Source organism: Musca autumnalis, unplaced genomic scaffold (assembly GCF_047663935.1).
Source record: "Musca autumnalis isolate F117 unplaced genomic scaffold, ASM4766393v1 scaffold_4, whole genome shotgun sequence".
NCBI classification, from domain to species: domain Eukaryota; kingdom Metazoa; phylum Arthropoda; class Insecta; order Diptera; family Muscidae; genus Musca; species Musca autumnalis.
In genome coordinates, this window is record NW_027411977.1 from 36,113,527 (window position 1) to 36,130,813 (window position 17,287).

General features: G+C 37.7%; 1 protein-coding gene across 5 annotated transcripts in view; it reads right to left on the reverse strand.

Moving 5' to 3' along the window:
* Positions 1-5,611: 5,611 nt before the first annotated feature.
* LOC141401022 (uncharacterized) overlaps positions 5,612-17,287 on the reverse strand; it is a 208,175-nt gene continuing 196,499 nt past the window's right edge. For all 5 annotated transcript variants that reach the window (XM_073980818.1, XM_073980819.1, XM_073980820.1 and 2 more), the window contains 3 exons: positions 16,519-17,278; positions 14,739-16,454; positions 5,612-6,108 (listed from right to left, as the gene is read on the reverse strand). In XM_073980818.1, the coding sequence (XP_073836919.1) occupies positions 14,956-16,454; positions 16,519-17,278 (2,259 nt within the window). In that variant the 3' untranslated portion in view covers positions 5,612-6,108; positions 14,739-14,955. The remainder of the gene's footprint in view (positions 6,109-14,738; positions 16,455-16,518; positions 17,279-17,287) is intronic.

Sequence of the window (17,287 nt, forward strand, 5' to 3'; positions counted from 1 at the left end):
TCAGTTAAAATGCAGTCCCACAGGGTCAGTTAAAATGCAGTGCCAAAGGGTCAGTTAAAATGCAGTGCAATGGAGTGCCTCTTTCAGTAGCCACGCTCTTGTAAAAATCATGAGTGAAAATGCATAATTTGATGCACTTCCAGATCACTTGTACATATCATTTAACTGTCTCTTTGGAGGCAAACTTTTTGCTGGGTATGAATTCACTTATGAATTTTACAAGAGAGCGCGCAGCTAGGATGCACTCCATTTTCGATCCAAATCACAACTGTTGATGTAGTGTTTTAGATTGAATTTAAAAGCACCTTTCGGATTGTGTTTTTAATCAATCTAAAGATGCAGTAAAAATGCAAGCTACTGCGAAATATCCCAGAATAAATAAAATGCATTGTTTAATTGTGTAAAACAAGAATGCAAAGAACTTTATTATATAAATACAAATTAAAAGTTTCCATTAAATTCAATCACAATTGAGTGTACTTCCTCCGTTCTCCTTTTAATCCAAGCGCATCTGATTTTGCTTCATCATACTAAAGGATTTTTATGTTGCCTTCTCATCACTAGTTCAGCTTTCGAAATGGACTCCAACTCCACTCCATGAAAAATTCCCTTTCGTGAATTACCGCACAAATTTTCGCAGCCTAAATTTATATACTGGGCAATCATGAATATTTCCCTCGGAATTTTCCGCACGGAAAATAATTTTAAAAAGTGAAATTCTCTTAGAACCAATATTTGAAAACGTAGAAATCTGCTGGAATCACTTAATTATGAAATATTCTCGCTGAATCGACAAAAATATTCTCTTTTTGGACATAAATATGGAAATAAAAAATTGTGAAATTGGGGAAAGGGGACAAATTCCGCACGGAATTTTCATTCATGATTGCCCTGATTATCTTTAAATTGATACACTCTTTTTTGTTTTTAGAAAAAAAATGATTTCGCCACCGGCGCGTAGGGATTAACAAACTGACTTGCTTTGTAGGGATCATTAAGCATGTGCATATAAAATGTATCCAACGGAGTGAATTTTTCATAACTCCGTGTGGACTGCAACGAAGGATGTAGTGAAATCATAACTCCACATGCACAACTTCCAAAATTTTATGCTGGGATGCATATAAAAATAGGGATTAACTGATTATCTGGAATTTTGCTGAACAAAATAGGAATTTGTCTTGCATTATTGCATCTGGTTGGCAGTTTCAGTGTTTTTGTTTGAATTGAAAAATTTACTATTTCAAATACACCCTTCCCAGCTAACATTTTGTTCCGAATTTGGACAGAATTTCTGAAAAAAATTCCGAGTCTGATGCCAAATGCGGTACGAAAGTTATATCGACACCTCCAAATAATAGCATGCTAAGTCTGAAAAGTGACTTTTGCAGGAGAAGCTCTCAAAGTTTACAGTTTTCTTTGACCTTCACTACTATTCTGAGTAAACATTTGTTTATAACTTCTGTTCGGATTGACCGATCATTACCAAAATTTGACAGAATTTAAGTTAAAGGAAGTAAAATGTAAAAATGTTAAGAACTTGAAAACATGCTAAGTCGACTTAGCATACTATTGTTTGGAGGCGTCGATATGGACGTGGTAACCGAATTTGGAAAGAATTTTCTAAGGAAATTCTAAAAAATATTAGATTTTCGCGACGAATTCGGTCCGAATTCGGAGGTAAATTCTTGGAAAATTCGGAAAAAATAGATTTTCTGTTAGCAGTAACGATTGTGTAGACAAATTGTCGATAAACTTTCAAAAGCTTTCAATTTTGAATGTATTCCTAAACAAAACATACACACAAACCAAATCAAATCCAATATTGAAAATTTTTGTCGATATAACCTACAAAAATTTTTGTGTTGTTTTTATAACGACATACATATTTAACAATAGTCGTTAAAAATTATTTACGGAATACCAAGGTTGTTAATTATGTTGTTAAAATGAGTTTCTCGAAAAAATAACAATATCGCCTGTCGTTAAAAAGTTACAGAATAGGCCCACTAATGCCTTACAGGGTCTCTAGCAAAAACTTCATCATGCCATAACGCGAAAGTTCGACTAACGGCTGATCTGTCCTTTGGGATTCTTAATATACTCACCAAGGCCTTTCATCTCCAATACGAATTATGTCTGCCACAAAATTTGTGTTCACAGTGTTATTATATGATGCATATATATAAAAAAGCTAAAAATTGTATTTGCGAATTTCATAACCAATAACTTTGTTTTTCGATAACAACCAAATAAAAACATCCATTAGAAATCGGAACGAAGATTCTTAAGATACTTCAGAAAATGTGCAGAGATTCTTAAAAAAACTTTTAGCAAATCGGTCAAATTTGCAGGAAAAATTTAAAGAAATCGGTTCTAGAAAAATATTTGGAAAATCTCAGAAAAAAATCGGAAATCAGAGCAATCGAAAAAAATGCTAGCTGGATTTTTTTCACCATGATTTGAGAACTCTCCTCCAAATGAAACAAGCACAGACATGCTTTTTTAATTTTTGTAGCTCGTTTAGGGATTTATTCTTTTCATTTAATTTACCTTGCAAACACAACTTGAGATCAACCGCCAAGATAAGAAACACAATAATTAAATTGTTTTCGGCTATAATAATATAGTTTTAATTTTATTTGTATTCATACATAATTGGTTTTGTTGTTGATTTTTAATTGTAATAATAATAGTAATAATATTTTAATAATTATGATGTTTACTTATTTTCATTTTATTCAATAATGTTTGTGGTTTTTTTGGAAATTGAAAATAGGCAGAATTGGGAAAACTTATTTTCAAATAAAAAATAGACAAAACGTTGTTGTTGTATGTTATTAAATTCATAATTATTGTTTTTAGAGATAATTAAATATTTTATAAAAAACATATGTATGTAGATAGCTTAAATATACAAAGAGGCTTAAATATTACATAAATAATAGTAATTAATATTTATATTATATATAAAAAAGAAAAATGAAATTAATAATAAATCACTTTAGGGGGAGAGAAATTCATTCTTTCCTTTTTTAAATTGTAAAAAAATATCCAACAGAATATAAAAAATAATACAAAATACTATTCATATTTCTGTTATTTTGTTTTCTTAATAATTTGTTGGTGTTGTTTTTCACTTTTGTTTTTCGCAACTATAATTAATAAGTCGTTTCGCAGAAACCTTATACAAAAAAAAAAACAAGTTTTAAAAAGTAATTCCATTAAAAGCAGAAGAAAAAAACACAATACTTAAAAATTATGGCTTATGAAACTAAAACCGTTATGCGGAAGAAACAAACAAAAAAACAGGCAGAGTGTGTGTGAGAGAGCTTAAAGCTGTAAACAAAATTGTTGAGAAAATATTACCGCAAGAAAACAAAAATGAACGAAAATTTGTTAATTTTGAATAATTAACCAAAAAATATTTATAAAAAATAACAACAGAAGAAAAGCTTTAGAAAAAAATCTTATGATTAGAAAAATATGTTAATTTTTAAATTATATCTTAAATGGAGATTTCTTTATAGAGAATTTTTCACAAATCAACAGAGATTTGTTCCATTTAAAAAAAGCTTTTGTAAAAACTAGAATTGAGTGTGTTTCAGTTTTTGTTGGTTTAGATTTTAAGCAGGGATAGGATAGATCATCTGCACATAGCATATAGTTGTGAGTGGGTGTGTGAGTTTTGTTTTTCTTATTTATCTTCTTTAGCATAATTTGTTTTGAAGAGAGATACAGAGTTTTAAACCCGAAGGCAGTTTAATTATTATTAATTTTTAGTTTTCAAGCAAACGAAATTTTTTACCAAGCATTTCAATTCAGGTTTTTGTTTTTGAAAATTAATTTTTAGTTAAAGCATATTTATAGTTTGTTCAGAGCAACTGTGGGATTTTGAAGGTGGATGGAAATTATAATAGGAAACCCGAATATTTTACATTTACGAAATCCACTCGATTTCAACTGTCAATTCCATTGCTTGAATGTCAAATGAAATCCAATGGATTTCAGATGAGTTTTCATTTGACGTATACGCAAAGGAATTGATAGTTGAAATCGAGGGGATAAATGTAAACCAAGCATTATAGTCTATTTGCAAATCAAATCATAGACAGATTTACTTTGACTTTTTAATGAATCAAACGAGACTACATGAGAAATATAATTTGGATTGAAGGTAGAAAATTCTCAAAAAAAAAAACCCTTAATAGGAAAAAAAAACCTGAATATTTTGATGTTCCTTTAGGGTTTTAGGAAAAATTACTCTTATATTCCATCTGCATATCAAATCGTAGAAAGATTTACTCTGATTTTCTAATAAATCAAACCAAATGTCATATGAAAATTTGTTTACACAGAATGTAGAAAATGTTAAAACTGCATCCTAAAAGTATGCTATGAAATTATCACGACATAACACAATATAATAAACGTGCGTAAAGCTGGGTACACATTGTCAGTTTTGAATGACAGCTTTGTTGTTGCTTGCTAGTGTGGCCGTTCATTTTTGTCATTCATCATGCAACCACAAAATGTTTTGTGGTTGCTGGACGGTTGGACCGTTATCGATAACTGCGAAATATCGACATTCAAAACTGACAATGTGTACTGCTCTTAATAATACAACTGCTGCATGATGATTTAGACCAAATGTGTTCTTCTTTGGCACGGCGGTGTCGATGATTTTCGGCAATTTACACACACACGACCCGAATGCACAGAAAGAGCGTACAAAAGAGAACAAATGTTTTGATTTGTTATTGTTTTATAGCTTGCGTGAATACAAACTTACTAACACACTGTTATAAGTTGCCAATATTTTGAATTTTCTCCGTTCTCTTTTTGGTCATGTCTGATTTAGACACATGTTCAATACATTAAATATAAAAAAATGATTGTGACACGAGGGGAAATGGACTACGAACTTCTTGTTTTGACATGATTTAAATTGGTTTATACAACTCCATCCACCTTTTTCAAAGATTTCACTTTCAAATAACAAATTTATTTATTCACTTAAAATGTTTACCCTTGAAAACGATTTAAGTTGCCGAAAAAAAAAAACTGTTATAAAAATTCTTCAATTAACATCAAAATTTAACCAATCAATATTGTGTTAAAAAAAGCTTATAATTTATATTAATTTTCAAATTTGTTCCTGTTCATTATATTTTATATTTAATATTCATGGTTTTGTTATCATTTAATTCTAAATAATATCACCAAAAAAGGTAGTTTTGTTTTACATTTCAAATTGTATTTTAAATTATTATTCTTTTTTAATATGTTATATAACTTATGGGCTAAAACTAAATGAGGGGGAGGGGGAAGAAAAAGAAAGTTTTTTTTTTTCAATTTTCATGTGTTATTTTCTCCGATAAATTTTTGTTTATTTTAAACACAATTCTAAAATAATTCAAATTCATTACTTTTCACTACATTTGCATGCGCAATCATTCATGCTGCTGTTTTAAGTTCTTCTTTTCATTTTTATTTTCTCATTAAATTTGGGCGCGGGTTCGATTTGATGTAGTTTTTCCATATTTTTTTCTTTTTTACTTTTTTATTTATATAAATTTGTATTTTATTATTATTAATATTCTTGTTGTTGTTTGTTTTTTTGTAAGTATTGTGCTTTAGTTCATTAGTTATGTTTGTATTTCCTTTTACTAATTTGAAATGTTTGAGGGGGCTGCTATAAATAGATGTGGGGTTAAGGATATGGGGGGAGACTTTGAAAAGGTTTTTGTTCTTCTAACAAAATAAAAAATCAAACCTTTGATGCGCTGGTGGTTTTATTTTTTCTACAGTGTCGCGTCTCAACTAAAGCTTAGTAAACATTATATTTATTGTTGTTGTTGTTCTTGATTTTCGTTTAGTTCTTTATGTTGTTGTTGTTTTTTTAAACAAGCCTTTAAATTGTTTATGTTTTATTGACTAGAGTTATTTATGTTGTTGTTGTTGTTGCTATTTCTGATCTACTGTTGCGCGCCGCTGTAAAAGTTAAGCCAATTTTTCATTTTTTGTTGCTTTGTGAGTTATCAAAATAAACAAATAGCCAAGGAATACATGTTGTAACAATCGAAAATCGGGATAATTTTAAATAATCTGCAAAGAGAAAAAAATGTTAATTTATATTCTTATCAAAAAGGAATAGCAATGAAGGTTTTTGCTAGAAGCTCCATCTCTGGAGTAGCACGATTGTAGTGCAAATAAAAAAGGAAGGTTGGATAATAAGTCCAAAAGCAAATCAAATACAATAATCAAAATGAGTAGAATCATAAGACGCTTGCTGAACAGCGGCAAGGACACAGTTCTCAAATTCACAAGTTTTTGGTAGAAAGCTTGTTTTTTAATTGTTGACCACATTAATTTCCCACAGGGAGACCTGGACCCACAACTCCCCACGTCGGGAAACGGGAACAGGAACAGGCGTCTGCAGCGATACCCTCAATATACGACTCTCATACAGGCTGAACGAAAATTGTAGTGCCTTCCAAGCCGACATTTTTGCAATCAAAAAAGCCATAGAACTGATAGACAACATGAAAAGGGACATAGTTGGACCGGTGACTATATACGTTAATAGACCAGCGGTCTTTAAATCACTTAGTTCCCATACTATCAAGTCTGCGGCGGTTTTGGGCTGCCAGAACGCCCTGTAGACACTGAAATGAATCGTTACCTTGTGTTGGCTTCGTTCCAAGTCATTGCAATATTGAAGGAAATGGGCCAGTTGTAACAATTATATCGGGATAAGGCTAGTCAGATCTGACACAATGAATCTAGATGTAAGGTATTCAAGGCAATCTGGACAATTCACTCCAAACGAACAACAACTCCTCGCTTTCCATGAAAAAATCTCAACTAAAACAATTAAAAAAGTTGCAATCGACTTGGCCGACAGAGATATACCCTCAGCCTGTGTGGATTGAAATACCTTTTTCCCAAAAAAAAAAAAAATTATGTATTTAGGGGGGTTCTCAAAATTTTGGGCGTATGCACTGACAAAAGCATGGATAGGATTAAAACTCAAAAATTTGCGGGAATATCGATAGATAGGGCTTTTTAGCGAATATTTTCGAACTTCTGTGGGGGAAGTATCGGAAGGAGTGGACCTATAAGCACCACCTTCGAATTTCATGTAAAATTTGAAGAAATATTACAATATCCAAAGTGTGGACGAACGCAGTGTAGTATTCGGTTCGAGCCCTCCAGCCACTACATGTGGTGCCATAGGGTTTTTTACAGTTTTCGGGCTGTTTTCTCAAGAAGTATGGACTTGCCCCTGAAAAAAAACTTTTAGTGTCGTAACTGAGGCAGGAGTGAACAAATATAGACCATATTCGAACCTGATCTATATCTGGTAGATATTTTAGGACGTGTAAAGTATGGACCAAATCGGCCACTCCCATCAAGAGTTATCGTGCGCACAATTTTTCCGAACATTTTTGAACTTTTGGGGGAGGTACCTGAAGGAGTGGACCGAAATGGCTTATCTTCGAACCTAAACTAGGTTTGCACAAAATAGTACGAAGACCAAATTGTGGACCAAATCGGTTGATCCGTTCGAAGGGCTTTTTGTAACTTTCAGACTATTTTCTCAGGAAGTATGGACTTGCCCCTGATGAAATTTATACCGTTATATGGGGAGCAGTGAATACAAGTTAGTTGGCAGGTCCTAAACTGAACTTTTCCGAAATTTTGTGTGGGAGGTACCCAAAGGAGTAGACCGATTGAGTTCATATTGGAACCTCATCTAAGTCTGGTAGAAACTTCACAATGTGCAGTATGGACCAAATCGGTTACTTCCTTCAAGAGTTATCGTGCGCACAAATTTTCCGAACATTTGTGGGGGAGGTACCGGAAGGAGTATACCGATATAACCCATCTTCGAACTTAAACTAAGTTTGGACAAAATATTACGAAAGCCAAATTTTGGACCGAATCGGTTGATCCGTTCGAGAGTTATCGTGCGCTCCAGCCAGCACAAATTTTCCGAACATTTCCGAACTTTTGTGGGGGAGGTACCGGAAGAAGTATACCGATATAAGCCATCTTCGAACTTAAACTAAGTTTGGACAAAATATTACGAAAGCCAAAACCTAATCGATTCATCCGTTCGAGAGTTATCGTGCGTTCCAGCCAAACAGACATACGGACGGATCAACTAAATCAACTCCAAATTGTCTGAAACACATTTCGTCCAAACATACTTGGGGTCTAAAACCATTATTTCGATGAGGCACATTTTGACCGTATGAAAGTGTATATACCCTCGTTAGCATAAATGCTGAGGTTAGTTATTACTTACTTAGTTGGCCCATTACAGAACATTTGTTCCATAGACCGAACTAAGAAAAGATCTCCATTCCTCTCTGTTTTTCGCTTGACTTTTTGGAATACCGCGCCTTTCCATTTCTTCATCCACTTGTGTGCTCCATCGAAGCTTAGGCCTGCCGATTCTGCGTGCACCGCCATTTGGCATGTATTCATACGCCTTTTTAGCGGGTTCATCATCGCTCATTCTCATGATATGGCCTAGCCAACGCAATCGTTGCATCTCGATACGTTTAACTATATGCATGTCTTTGTATAGCTTATATAGCTCGTGGTTCATACGACGTCGATATTCACCGTCAACGCAAATCGGCCCGTAGATCTTTCGAAGAATTTTCCTCTCAAACACACCAAGCACTGCCTTATCTGCTTGCGCAAGTACCCATGCTTCGGAGCCATACATTAGCACGGGTAGTATCAGCGTTTTGTATAGTGTTATTTTTGTTTGACGAGATGTGGCTTTGTTTTTAAATTGCTTACTTAATCCATAGTAGCATCTGTTGGCCAATACAATTCTTCTTCTTATTTCACAACTGATGTTGTTTGTTGTGTTTATGGCAGTGCCGAGGTAGACGAAGTCTTTAACTACCTCAAAATTGTAGGTACCAACTTCTACGGTTGGTCCGAGCTCTATGGACGCTTTGCGCGTCGACACCATCAATTTGGTCTTTTCGCCGTTTACCGCCAGACCCACTTTCGCAGATTCTGCTTCGACCTTCCTAAAGGTATCAGTTACTTCCTTTACTGATCGTCCCATGATGTCTATGTCATCAGCATAGGCAAGTAACATGTGGCTATTAGTGTAAATTGTGCCATTTCTTTTGACATTTGCATCTCGTATTACCTTTTTCAGCAAAATGTTGTATAGGTCACACGAAAGGCTGTCTCCTTGTCTGAAACATCTTTTGGTACAAAATTCTTCGGAGAGGTTCTTTCCAATTTTAACTGAGGACCTAGTATCAGTTAAAGTCATCTTACAAAGCCGGATGAGCTTTGCGGGGATACCAAATTCAGACATTGCATGGAATACCTTTGATCGGAGGGGACTGTCGAATGCTGCTTTATAATCGACAAAAAGGTGAAATGTGTCGATCTGCATCTCTTGGGTCTTCTCTAGGATTTGCCGCAGGGTAAATATCTGGTCAATGGTGGACTTGCCAGGTCTAAAGCCACATTGGTATGGTCCAATTATTTCGTTGACCATTGGCTTTAGTCGTTCGCACAATATCCCTGACACTATCTTTTAGGCAATAGGGAGAAGACTTATGCCCCTATAGTTGGAGCATACAGTCTTATCTCCTTTTTTGTGGACGGGACATAGGATGCTCAGGTTCCAATCGTCGGGTACGCGTTCTTCCTGACAGATGGTGTTAACTAGCTGATGCATACACCTTATCAGCGGGTCGCCTCCGGTTTTAAACAGCTCGGCTGGTAAGCCATCGGCTCCTGCTGCCTTATTATTCTTCTGCCGGTTGATTGCTGTTTTTACCTCATCTTGGCCGGGCGGTATACATTCTATACCATCTTCTGGGATTGGATCTGTGGTATCATCGTCTTCGCTACTATTGGATACCAGCAGATTGGAGAAATGTTCCTTCCATATCCTGAGCACGCTATCTGTATCTGTTACCAGCTTACCTTTCTGGTCTCTACAGGAGGATGTGCTGTACCAAAGCCATCTGTTTGATGTTTCACTCTTTGGTAGAACTTTCGGACTTCATTCTGGCTCCTGTACATCTCGATTTTTTCACACTCCCGCTTTTCCATTTCTCTCTTTTTCTTGCGGAAAAGACGTTTCTCTTCTCTCCTTTTCTCCCGATATCTCTCTCGTGCGCTACGCGTTGCTACTGATTGTAAAGTAGCTCTATATGCCGCATTTTTATCTTCGGTAGCAGCACGGCACTCCTGGTCATACCATGAATTCCTTTGTGGAGGTCTCTGGAATCCAAGTATGGATTTTGCGGCTGTTTGCATGGAGTGGGCAATATTTTGCCATTGTGTTGTTATGTTATCGGGACAAGGAGTGCTCGCGTTAAGCAATTGGGCTAGTTGAGTGGAATATGCTGTGGCTATCTGATGTGTTTGCAGCCTATCGATGTCCAACTTCCGCGTTGTGTCTGTTCGTGCTTTATTTGCAACGTTTAGACGGGTACGTACCTTTGCTGCAACAAGATAGTGGTCCGAATCAATGTTTGCGCCTCGGAACGATCGTACATCCAACACGCTGGATGAATGTCTTCCATCTATCACAACATGATCAATTTGATTACTTGTTCTTTGATCTGGGCACAGACAGTTGCCCTTATGAATATCGAGATGATTAAATCTGGTACTGCTAACTACCATGTTTTTTGCAGCTGCAAAGTCTATCAGCCTCATACCATTGTCAGATGTTTCACTGTGGAGACTGAATTTCCCGACTGTTGGGCCAAAGATATTCTCCTTTCCAATTTTGGCATTAAAATCGCCTAGAATGATTTTAATGTCATGGGCAGGGCAACGGTCATATGTTTCTTCTAAGCGCTCGTAAAATATATCTTTGGTCTGTTCGTCCTTTTCTTCAGTTGGAGCATGAGCGCTAATAAAGCTGATGTTGAAGAATTTAGCTTTTATTCGAATTGCAGCAAGTCTTTCATTCACTGGGGTGAAGCTGGATACCAGATGTTTTAGTCTCCGACTAACTACGAATCCGCAACCAAACTCATGCTTTACGTCATGGCAGCTATAATACAGTGCGTCACCTTTAGGTGTTGTTGTGACGCCTTTCCCAATCCATCGTATTTCCTGTATGGCAGTAATATCGGTCTTGTACTTTTCAAGTACGTCTGCCAATGCGAAGACTGCACCTTCTCTATAAAGAGTGCGAACATTCCAGGTGCAGATTCGCAGATCATGGTCCTTAAAACGTTTGCGGGGTTCGTCAACTTTAGAGGGGTTTGTTTTTCTTTTCTTTCGTTTTTTCATAGTAGGCTGTTTTTTTCTAGGGGAGGGTTACTAACCCGACGCCCAAACCCAAGTTTTTAACGTTCTTATGGGTGAACGCGCGGCACATGTTAGCTCACTACCTTTAACGGGTGTTAAAGGCAGTTCCCCAGGTGACACCACGGGGAGGTCGGTGTCCACTTGAGATGAAAGAGGGACCAAGATAAATCCTGGGCTTTGCCATGTTAAAACCGGTCAGGACCGTTCCTTGGTATCTTCCATCCCCTACGTCACCCTAGTTTGTTATACGGTAGGAATAATCACGGGTCACTGTAGAATAAAATCAATGTTCTGCAAATAGTACTGCTTACTACTTACTGCAGGTTATGCGAAGATGAGGAAGAAACAGAGACAATCGAGCACTTATTAGGTTTGTCTTGTCACCCTAAAATTTGTAACAAATTGTACCAATTGTTGCTGGAAGGAACATGAACAGCAGAGATATTCGAGAGAGACATTTGACAGTTCTTTTACTGAAAACAATCAATTTATTGTGGAAATTGGAGAACAAAGTTACAAAATTGAAATTTCCTTTTTTGGGTCATCTTCTTTTTTTTTTAAATAATATAGAGTGCTACCGTGGTGCAATGGTATGCACACCCGCCTTGCACTCAGAAGGTCGATTGCCAGGCCAAGCAACATAAAATTCTTAACGATGGCAAAATACCCCTGAGTAATGTTGGCGACATTTCCTGAGTATTTCAGCCATGTAAAACTTCTCTACAAGTGGTGTCTTGAGAAACGCCGTTCGGACTCGGCGATAAAAAGCAGGTCCCATATCATTGAGCTTATATGAATCGGGGTGCACTCATTGATATGAGAGAAGTCTCCCTTATTTTATATAATAAAATATTATATAATAAAATATTACATTCTGAAATGCTTTGGTTCCTTCAATGACTTCCAAGTTTTTGCTGGGTAGATGTCTGTTTACTTTTTACAAAAGAGAAAAAATAACTCCTTAGTCCCAATTTACATTAGGCGAGTTTACTTGCGGCAATTGTCAGTTTGTAGGTGAGAGAGGGGGCTGAGAGGCAAAAGGTTACCATATGCCTCACCTCTCTCTCCATCAAACTGACAATTGCCGCAAGTAAACTCGCCTAATGTAAATTGGGACTAACTCTCTGAGAAAGTTTTTGATCCGAAATCGTAAAAAAAAACGTCAAATCGTCAACAAAATTTGGAAAATCGTCAACATGGTCCGATACTAGGTTTGGTTACCGTTTTTGCGATTTTTTGCTGATAGTTTTGTCAATAAGACTGACAACAACAAATATACAACCCACAGCAATAAATCTAACCCAATCTCACTTAAATACCGCTTTGAAAAAGCTTGCAGTTTTGCCTATGATTATCGAGTTTGAAGTAATGCAGCAAGGTAAAGCTGGGTACTCTTTACCAGTTTTGAATGACAGCTTATAGGTCAAATATCGATTGCTTGACAGTGTGACCCCGTCCATTTTTGTCGGTACACGTACATTTTGGTAGTTGGGCAGTCGGAAATCGATAAAAACTGTCATTCAAAACTGACTCACCGCTTAAAGTGGGCAGTAGGCAGTATTATACCTCTAAAACTTTTCAAGGAAAATTTTCATCCATTAACAATCCTAAACGAAAATTCTCAGCGGATGTAAATCGAAGATATGCGTCTAAATATAGCTAATCCGTCTGGAAATTGCTTAAAACATTAAAAAGCTCATAAAATCGAGTTTGGAACGTTGTTTTCCTTGAAGTCTATCGTGAAATGTTGGTCAAAATATAGTTATTGTCTTTTATCAATTGGACCATAAAATCGTCAAATCGTCATTTTTTATTTTGGGCCAAAAAATCGTCAAAATAATGAATGATAAATCGTCGAATTCGCAACACTGGTCCTACGTCCTCACGATCCAATCTCCGACAACTTTCTGCCAAACCGAGATAACAAGACTACTTCTTTTTTCCAATGGTTCTTAAGTAGTTGCAGGGAGAATGAACTCTACAGCGGCACATATATAAAGTCTCACATTCACGATTTACGATTTTTGTCGGTAACTCAAAAAATGAATTACTGGTCGGTACAACAAGTGACTAGATCTGAAGATTTGATATTGAAGCAACTAGTGAGTTGTGGGCAACTGCTAGGTGCCTTTCGAACTCTGGAAAGAAGCTCACGTTTGGCGACGTTACGCCGACTGATCCGCAGATGTGCGCAAATAATTTTAATCGGCAATATGTCGAGCACTCTTGGAATGACAGGGCAAAAACCAAAGTACTTTGTCGCATTAGACCTCTTCCCGCCGAGGATGAGGCATCCACCTCAATTTACAATGAAAGATGTTGCAAATGTCATTAAAGCTCAAGGCACTAACGGACCATCTCCATAGAAATGCCGAAAGAGCTGCATGAGTCGGGAGTTCAGTACACCTCATGAAAGTTCTCAACCTAGTCTTCGTCCCCGAAGTGTGGAAAAGGGGCAGGATGGCCCCGCTACTGAAGTCAGACAAAGATGACAGTAAGACAGCCTTGAACGCCATCTCCACAGATATTAGTCTATGCCTCAACCACAACAAGCCGTGCGATACGATAGTGTTGGTGGCGCTCGACTTATCAAAAGACTTGTTACTGTCAAACACTACACGCTGTTTGAGGAGATCTAGCAGACTACCCTCTGTTCCAGTTTGAAATGTTGGATAATCAATATGCGGGAGTACAAAGCCCCCTAGAGTGAAACCGGAAGGACGGCAACGTGGGGTGATATCTGCGGAAATGTTTAACATCTACGTTAACGTAACGCAGATGATTGTACCATCTTAGCGCCTGGTTATTTGTGAAAGGCTGAACTCCAATCATATCAGCCCATTCTGTAACAATAGTAGAGCCCCTACAACCATAACTCTAATATAAAATTTTGCTCTCCAATTTTATCTTCATTTCTGTAAAAGGGCAAACCATGCATCATGCTAGTACAAAATAGATCTCATTAGGACCGAAAAATCTGATACTCTGGGGCAGGACTTAATTAATGGCATGCATTACACCCGGAAGATTATCAATTTTGATCAGGTTAGTAGCTCGTCCAATAATGGAAGACAATACTATTTAAAAAGCGAAACCATGGCGTGCATATGAAGAATTTTATAATTCTTCTTCCCATTGACAAAACGAATATGAATCCCAACTTCATCCGAGAGAATCTGAATCGTTCCGCCCTTTCTGATCGAATTTCACTATGAGGAAGTGTCAGACCAACGAGGCTACTATGATGGCTGCAGAAGCTGATCTCAAAAATGTTAAACATGACATAGTTCCTAGTAGAAATCCCTTCCTTCCTAATGACCCCAGCCTTGGATTATTCACGAATGAATAATCTAATGAAACATCTTAAAAGAATATAAAATAAAACGTAAAAGAAACACTTGACCTTGAATACATACCTCAATTAAATTTAGAGTTCCAATGGTTTTATTCGTGAAGATAACCAACTTGATTTGTGGTATTTCCCCTCGATTTATAATTATCCAAGCATCATCATCGTCATCACCATCAACATTTCAATTATCATTTGTTGTAACCCTCGCTTTCTCTCAGTCACTGTCTGTCTGCTGCATCTACTGTGCGACAAGTGGTGTGGTTGGTTTAGTTTAACTTCTTTTATTCGATAATTTGTAATTCATTTATATCGGCCACATCGGCTGAATCTTTACAAAATGTGCTAGAACGTTCCAATTTTGATTCGACCACAATTGATGGATGATCATCATCATTGTTGGTTGCCGCCGCCGCCGTCGCTGCTGCTGATGTCTTGATGAGCAATTCAATTTTTTGTTTTACCGCCTGAGATGTATGATAGATTTCACCGCCCGTTGATGTCTTGTGATTGCGTAAATTGTTGTTGCTATTGTTTTGATTTGTTTTTGCATTGTGGGATTTTTTCAATTGCAAGGAATTCGGTCTTCTTGTGGGTATATTCGAGGGAGGGCCATTGTTGCGTAGTGTTGTCATTACCGAAGAGTGAGAGGCAGAACGCATAACAGGTGCTCCACCAACAGAGAGGTTGGTTTTATTGTTGGCCACTTTCGTGTCGCTATTTTGAAGGCGTTCCTTTTGCGATTGTTTCAGCAACTCTTCTTGTTGTTGTTTGTTCTTTTCCTTTTCGGCACGCCTTGCCAGAATTTCCCGAGATTTGGCCGAGAGGAAACTGTGTTTGGTTTGGGGTTGATTTTGTGTACTATCAGCAGCGGCTCCACCACTTTGACCTGGCACCGAAATGGAGCGTTTATAGAAATCTCGCGTTGACTGTGTGGAGGATACTGAGGAAAGACGACTTGTGGCTGATTTTGTTGTAGTAACTGATGATGGACTGGAACCGGTGGAGGTTATTTTCTGTTGCAGATATTTGGGCGCTCGAGGCCCTAGACTTGTGGGTCGAACTGGTTTTACTGTACCATTTGCCCGGGTCTTTTGACTATTGCAGGAATCACTTTTCAATCTAGTAGGCCTGCCTAGTCTATTCGAAAGTAGCGACTCCCTTGAGGCCGACTTATTGGTGATCACAGAACTTTTCATGCTATCATTTGTGGAGTCAACACAGAGATCGGATAGGCGTTCGTTATCGGAAGACTTGTTGGTTTTAGATCTGTTACGTGCCGTAGCAGATGTGAGGCTATCCAAAGACATGTTGTTTGTGGATTTTATGTTGGCGGCGGTGACCTTGCCGTTGAGATGTTTGCGGGCAGCTGGACTGGAATGACGTGAGCTTTCGCTGGATGAATGTTGGTAATTTTGTTTCTTGGCCAGATTGGCAGGTATACTTGAGCTGGTGGAACTGCGAACAGGACCATTGCCCACTGCGGGAGGATTGTGTACTTTTTTCGGTTCCAAATAGCGTGGCCTAACATCGGCCAGTTTCAAGGATTGGCTACGGCTTTTTGTGGTATGAATTTCAGAGACTTTGGTTTCCAGGGGTTTCTTTGGTTCAGTGGATTTAGTGGTTGCTGCTGTTGTTGTTGCTGCTGGAGCCTCGGATTTGGTGCGACGATGATGTACAATAGCTGTGCTGACACTGTTACGTTCGGAGGCCATACTACTTTGAGAGATGCCCTTTAATGCTTGAGGAACATGAGCCCGCGAATTGGATTTCAAAACACGACCTATAATGAGAAAAAAAAGATTTAATATGGATTTGAAGAGAATTTTTTCGGGCCTTGTACTTACTTGTTCCCTCTCTCAAATCATGATTTGCTTGAACTCCCCGTTCCGTAGTTTGTACAGCATCATGTGTTGTCTGTGTGGCTTTATACAATTGGGTATCCTGGGCCAATGCCCGCTTGGAGTGGGCCTGTATGGCTGCCTTAACCTGTTGCAAATCTTGACTTCGTGTACTGCCACCAAAGGAGAAGGCCTTTGAAACCGGTTTACCACGTTTGAGATCTAGTGGCTCTGTGAGGCGGGCCAGTGTTTGGATTTTCTTGCGCAAATCCAAGTCCATACGTTGCCAGGCGGTAACACGCATCGCCCTTGAGCATTGCCTGATAAGGCATTGTTCTACCGCCGATAGTATGGAACTTACCAAACGTATGTATTCCGTATCCCAGTCGAGATCTTCTTCCTGAAGACCCTGTAGTTCTTTGGCCAATTCTCCCAAACCAGGAGGCATTTGTATTACTTTGGCTTGGAGTACAGTATTGAGACGTGTTATCCTTTGATAACTACGACAAGCTTGATCGGGTGTTAAATTGGCGGCAGTACGCAACAGTACACCTTCGAGACGTGGTATATGGCAACTGCGATCGTGTCCCAAGGAGAGGAATGAATCGCTGGCTATTAAACTAGCGAAGTGATCGGCTATATAACCATAGGCGGCATCCAAAATGTTACGAACTAAATTCTCACAAACTCCACCCCAACGGTAGGAGGCCAATTGGGCCAGGAGATTATCGCAATCCAAAACGGTATCCAACACTGATTCGGAGGTCTAAAAGAA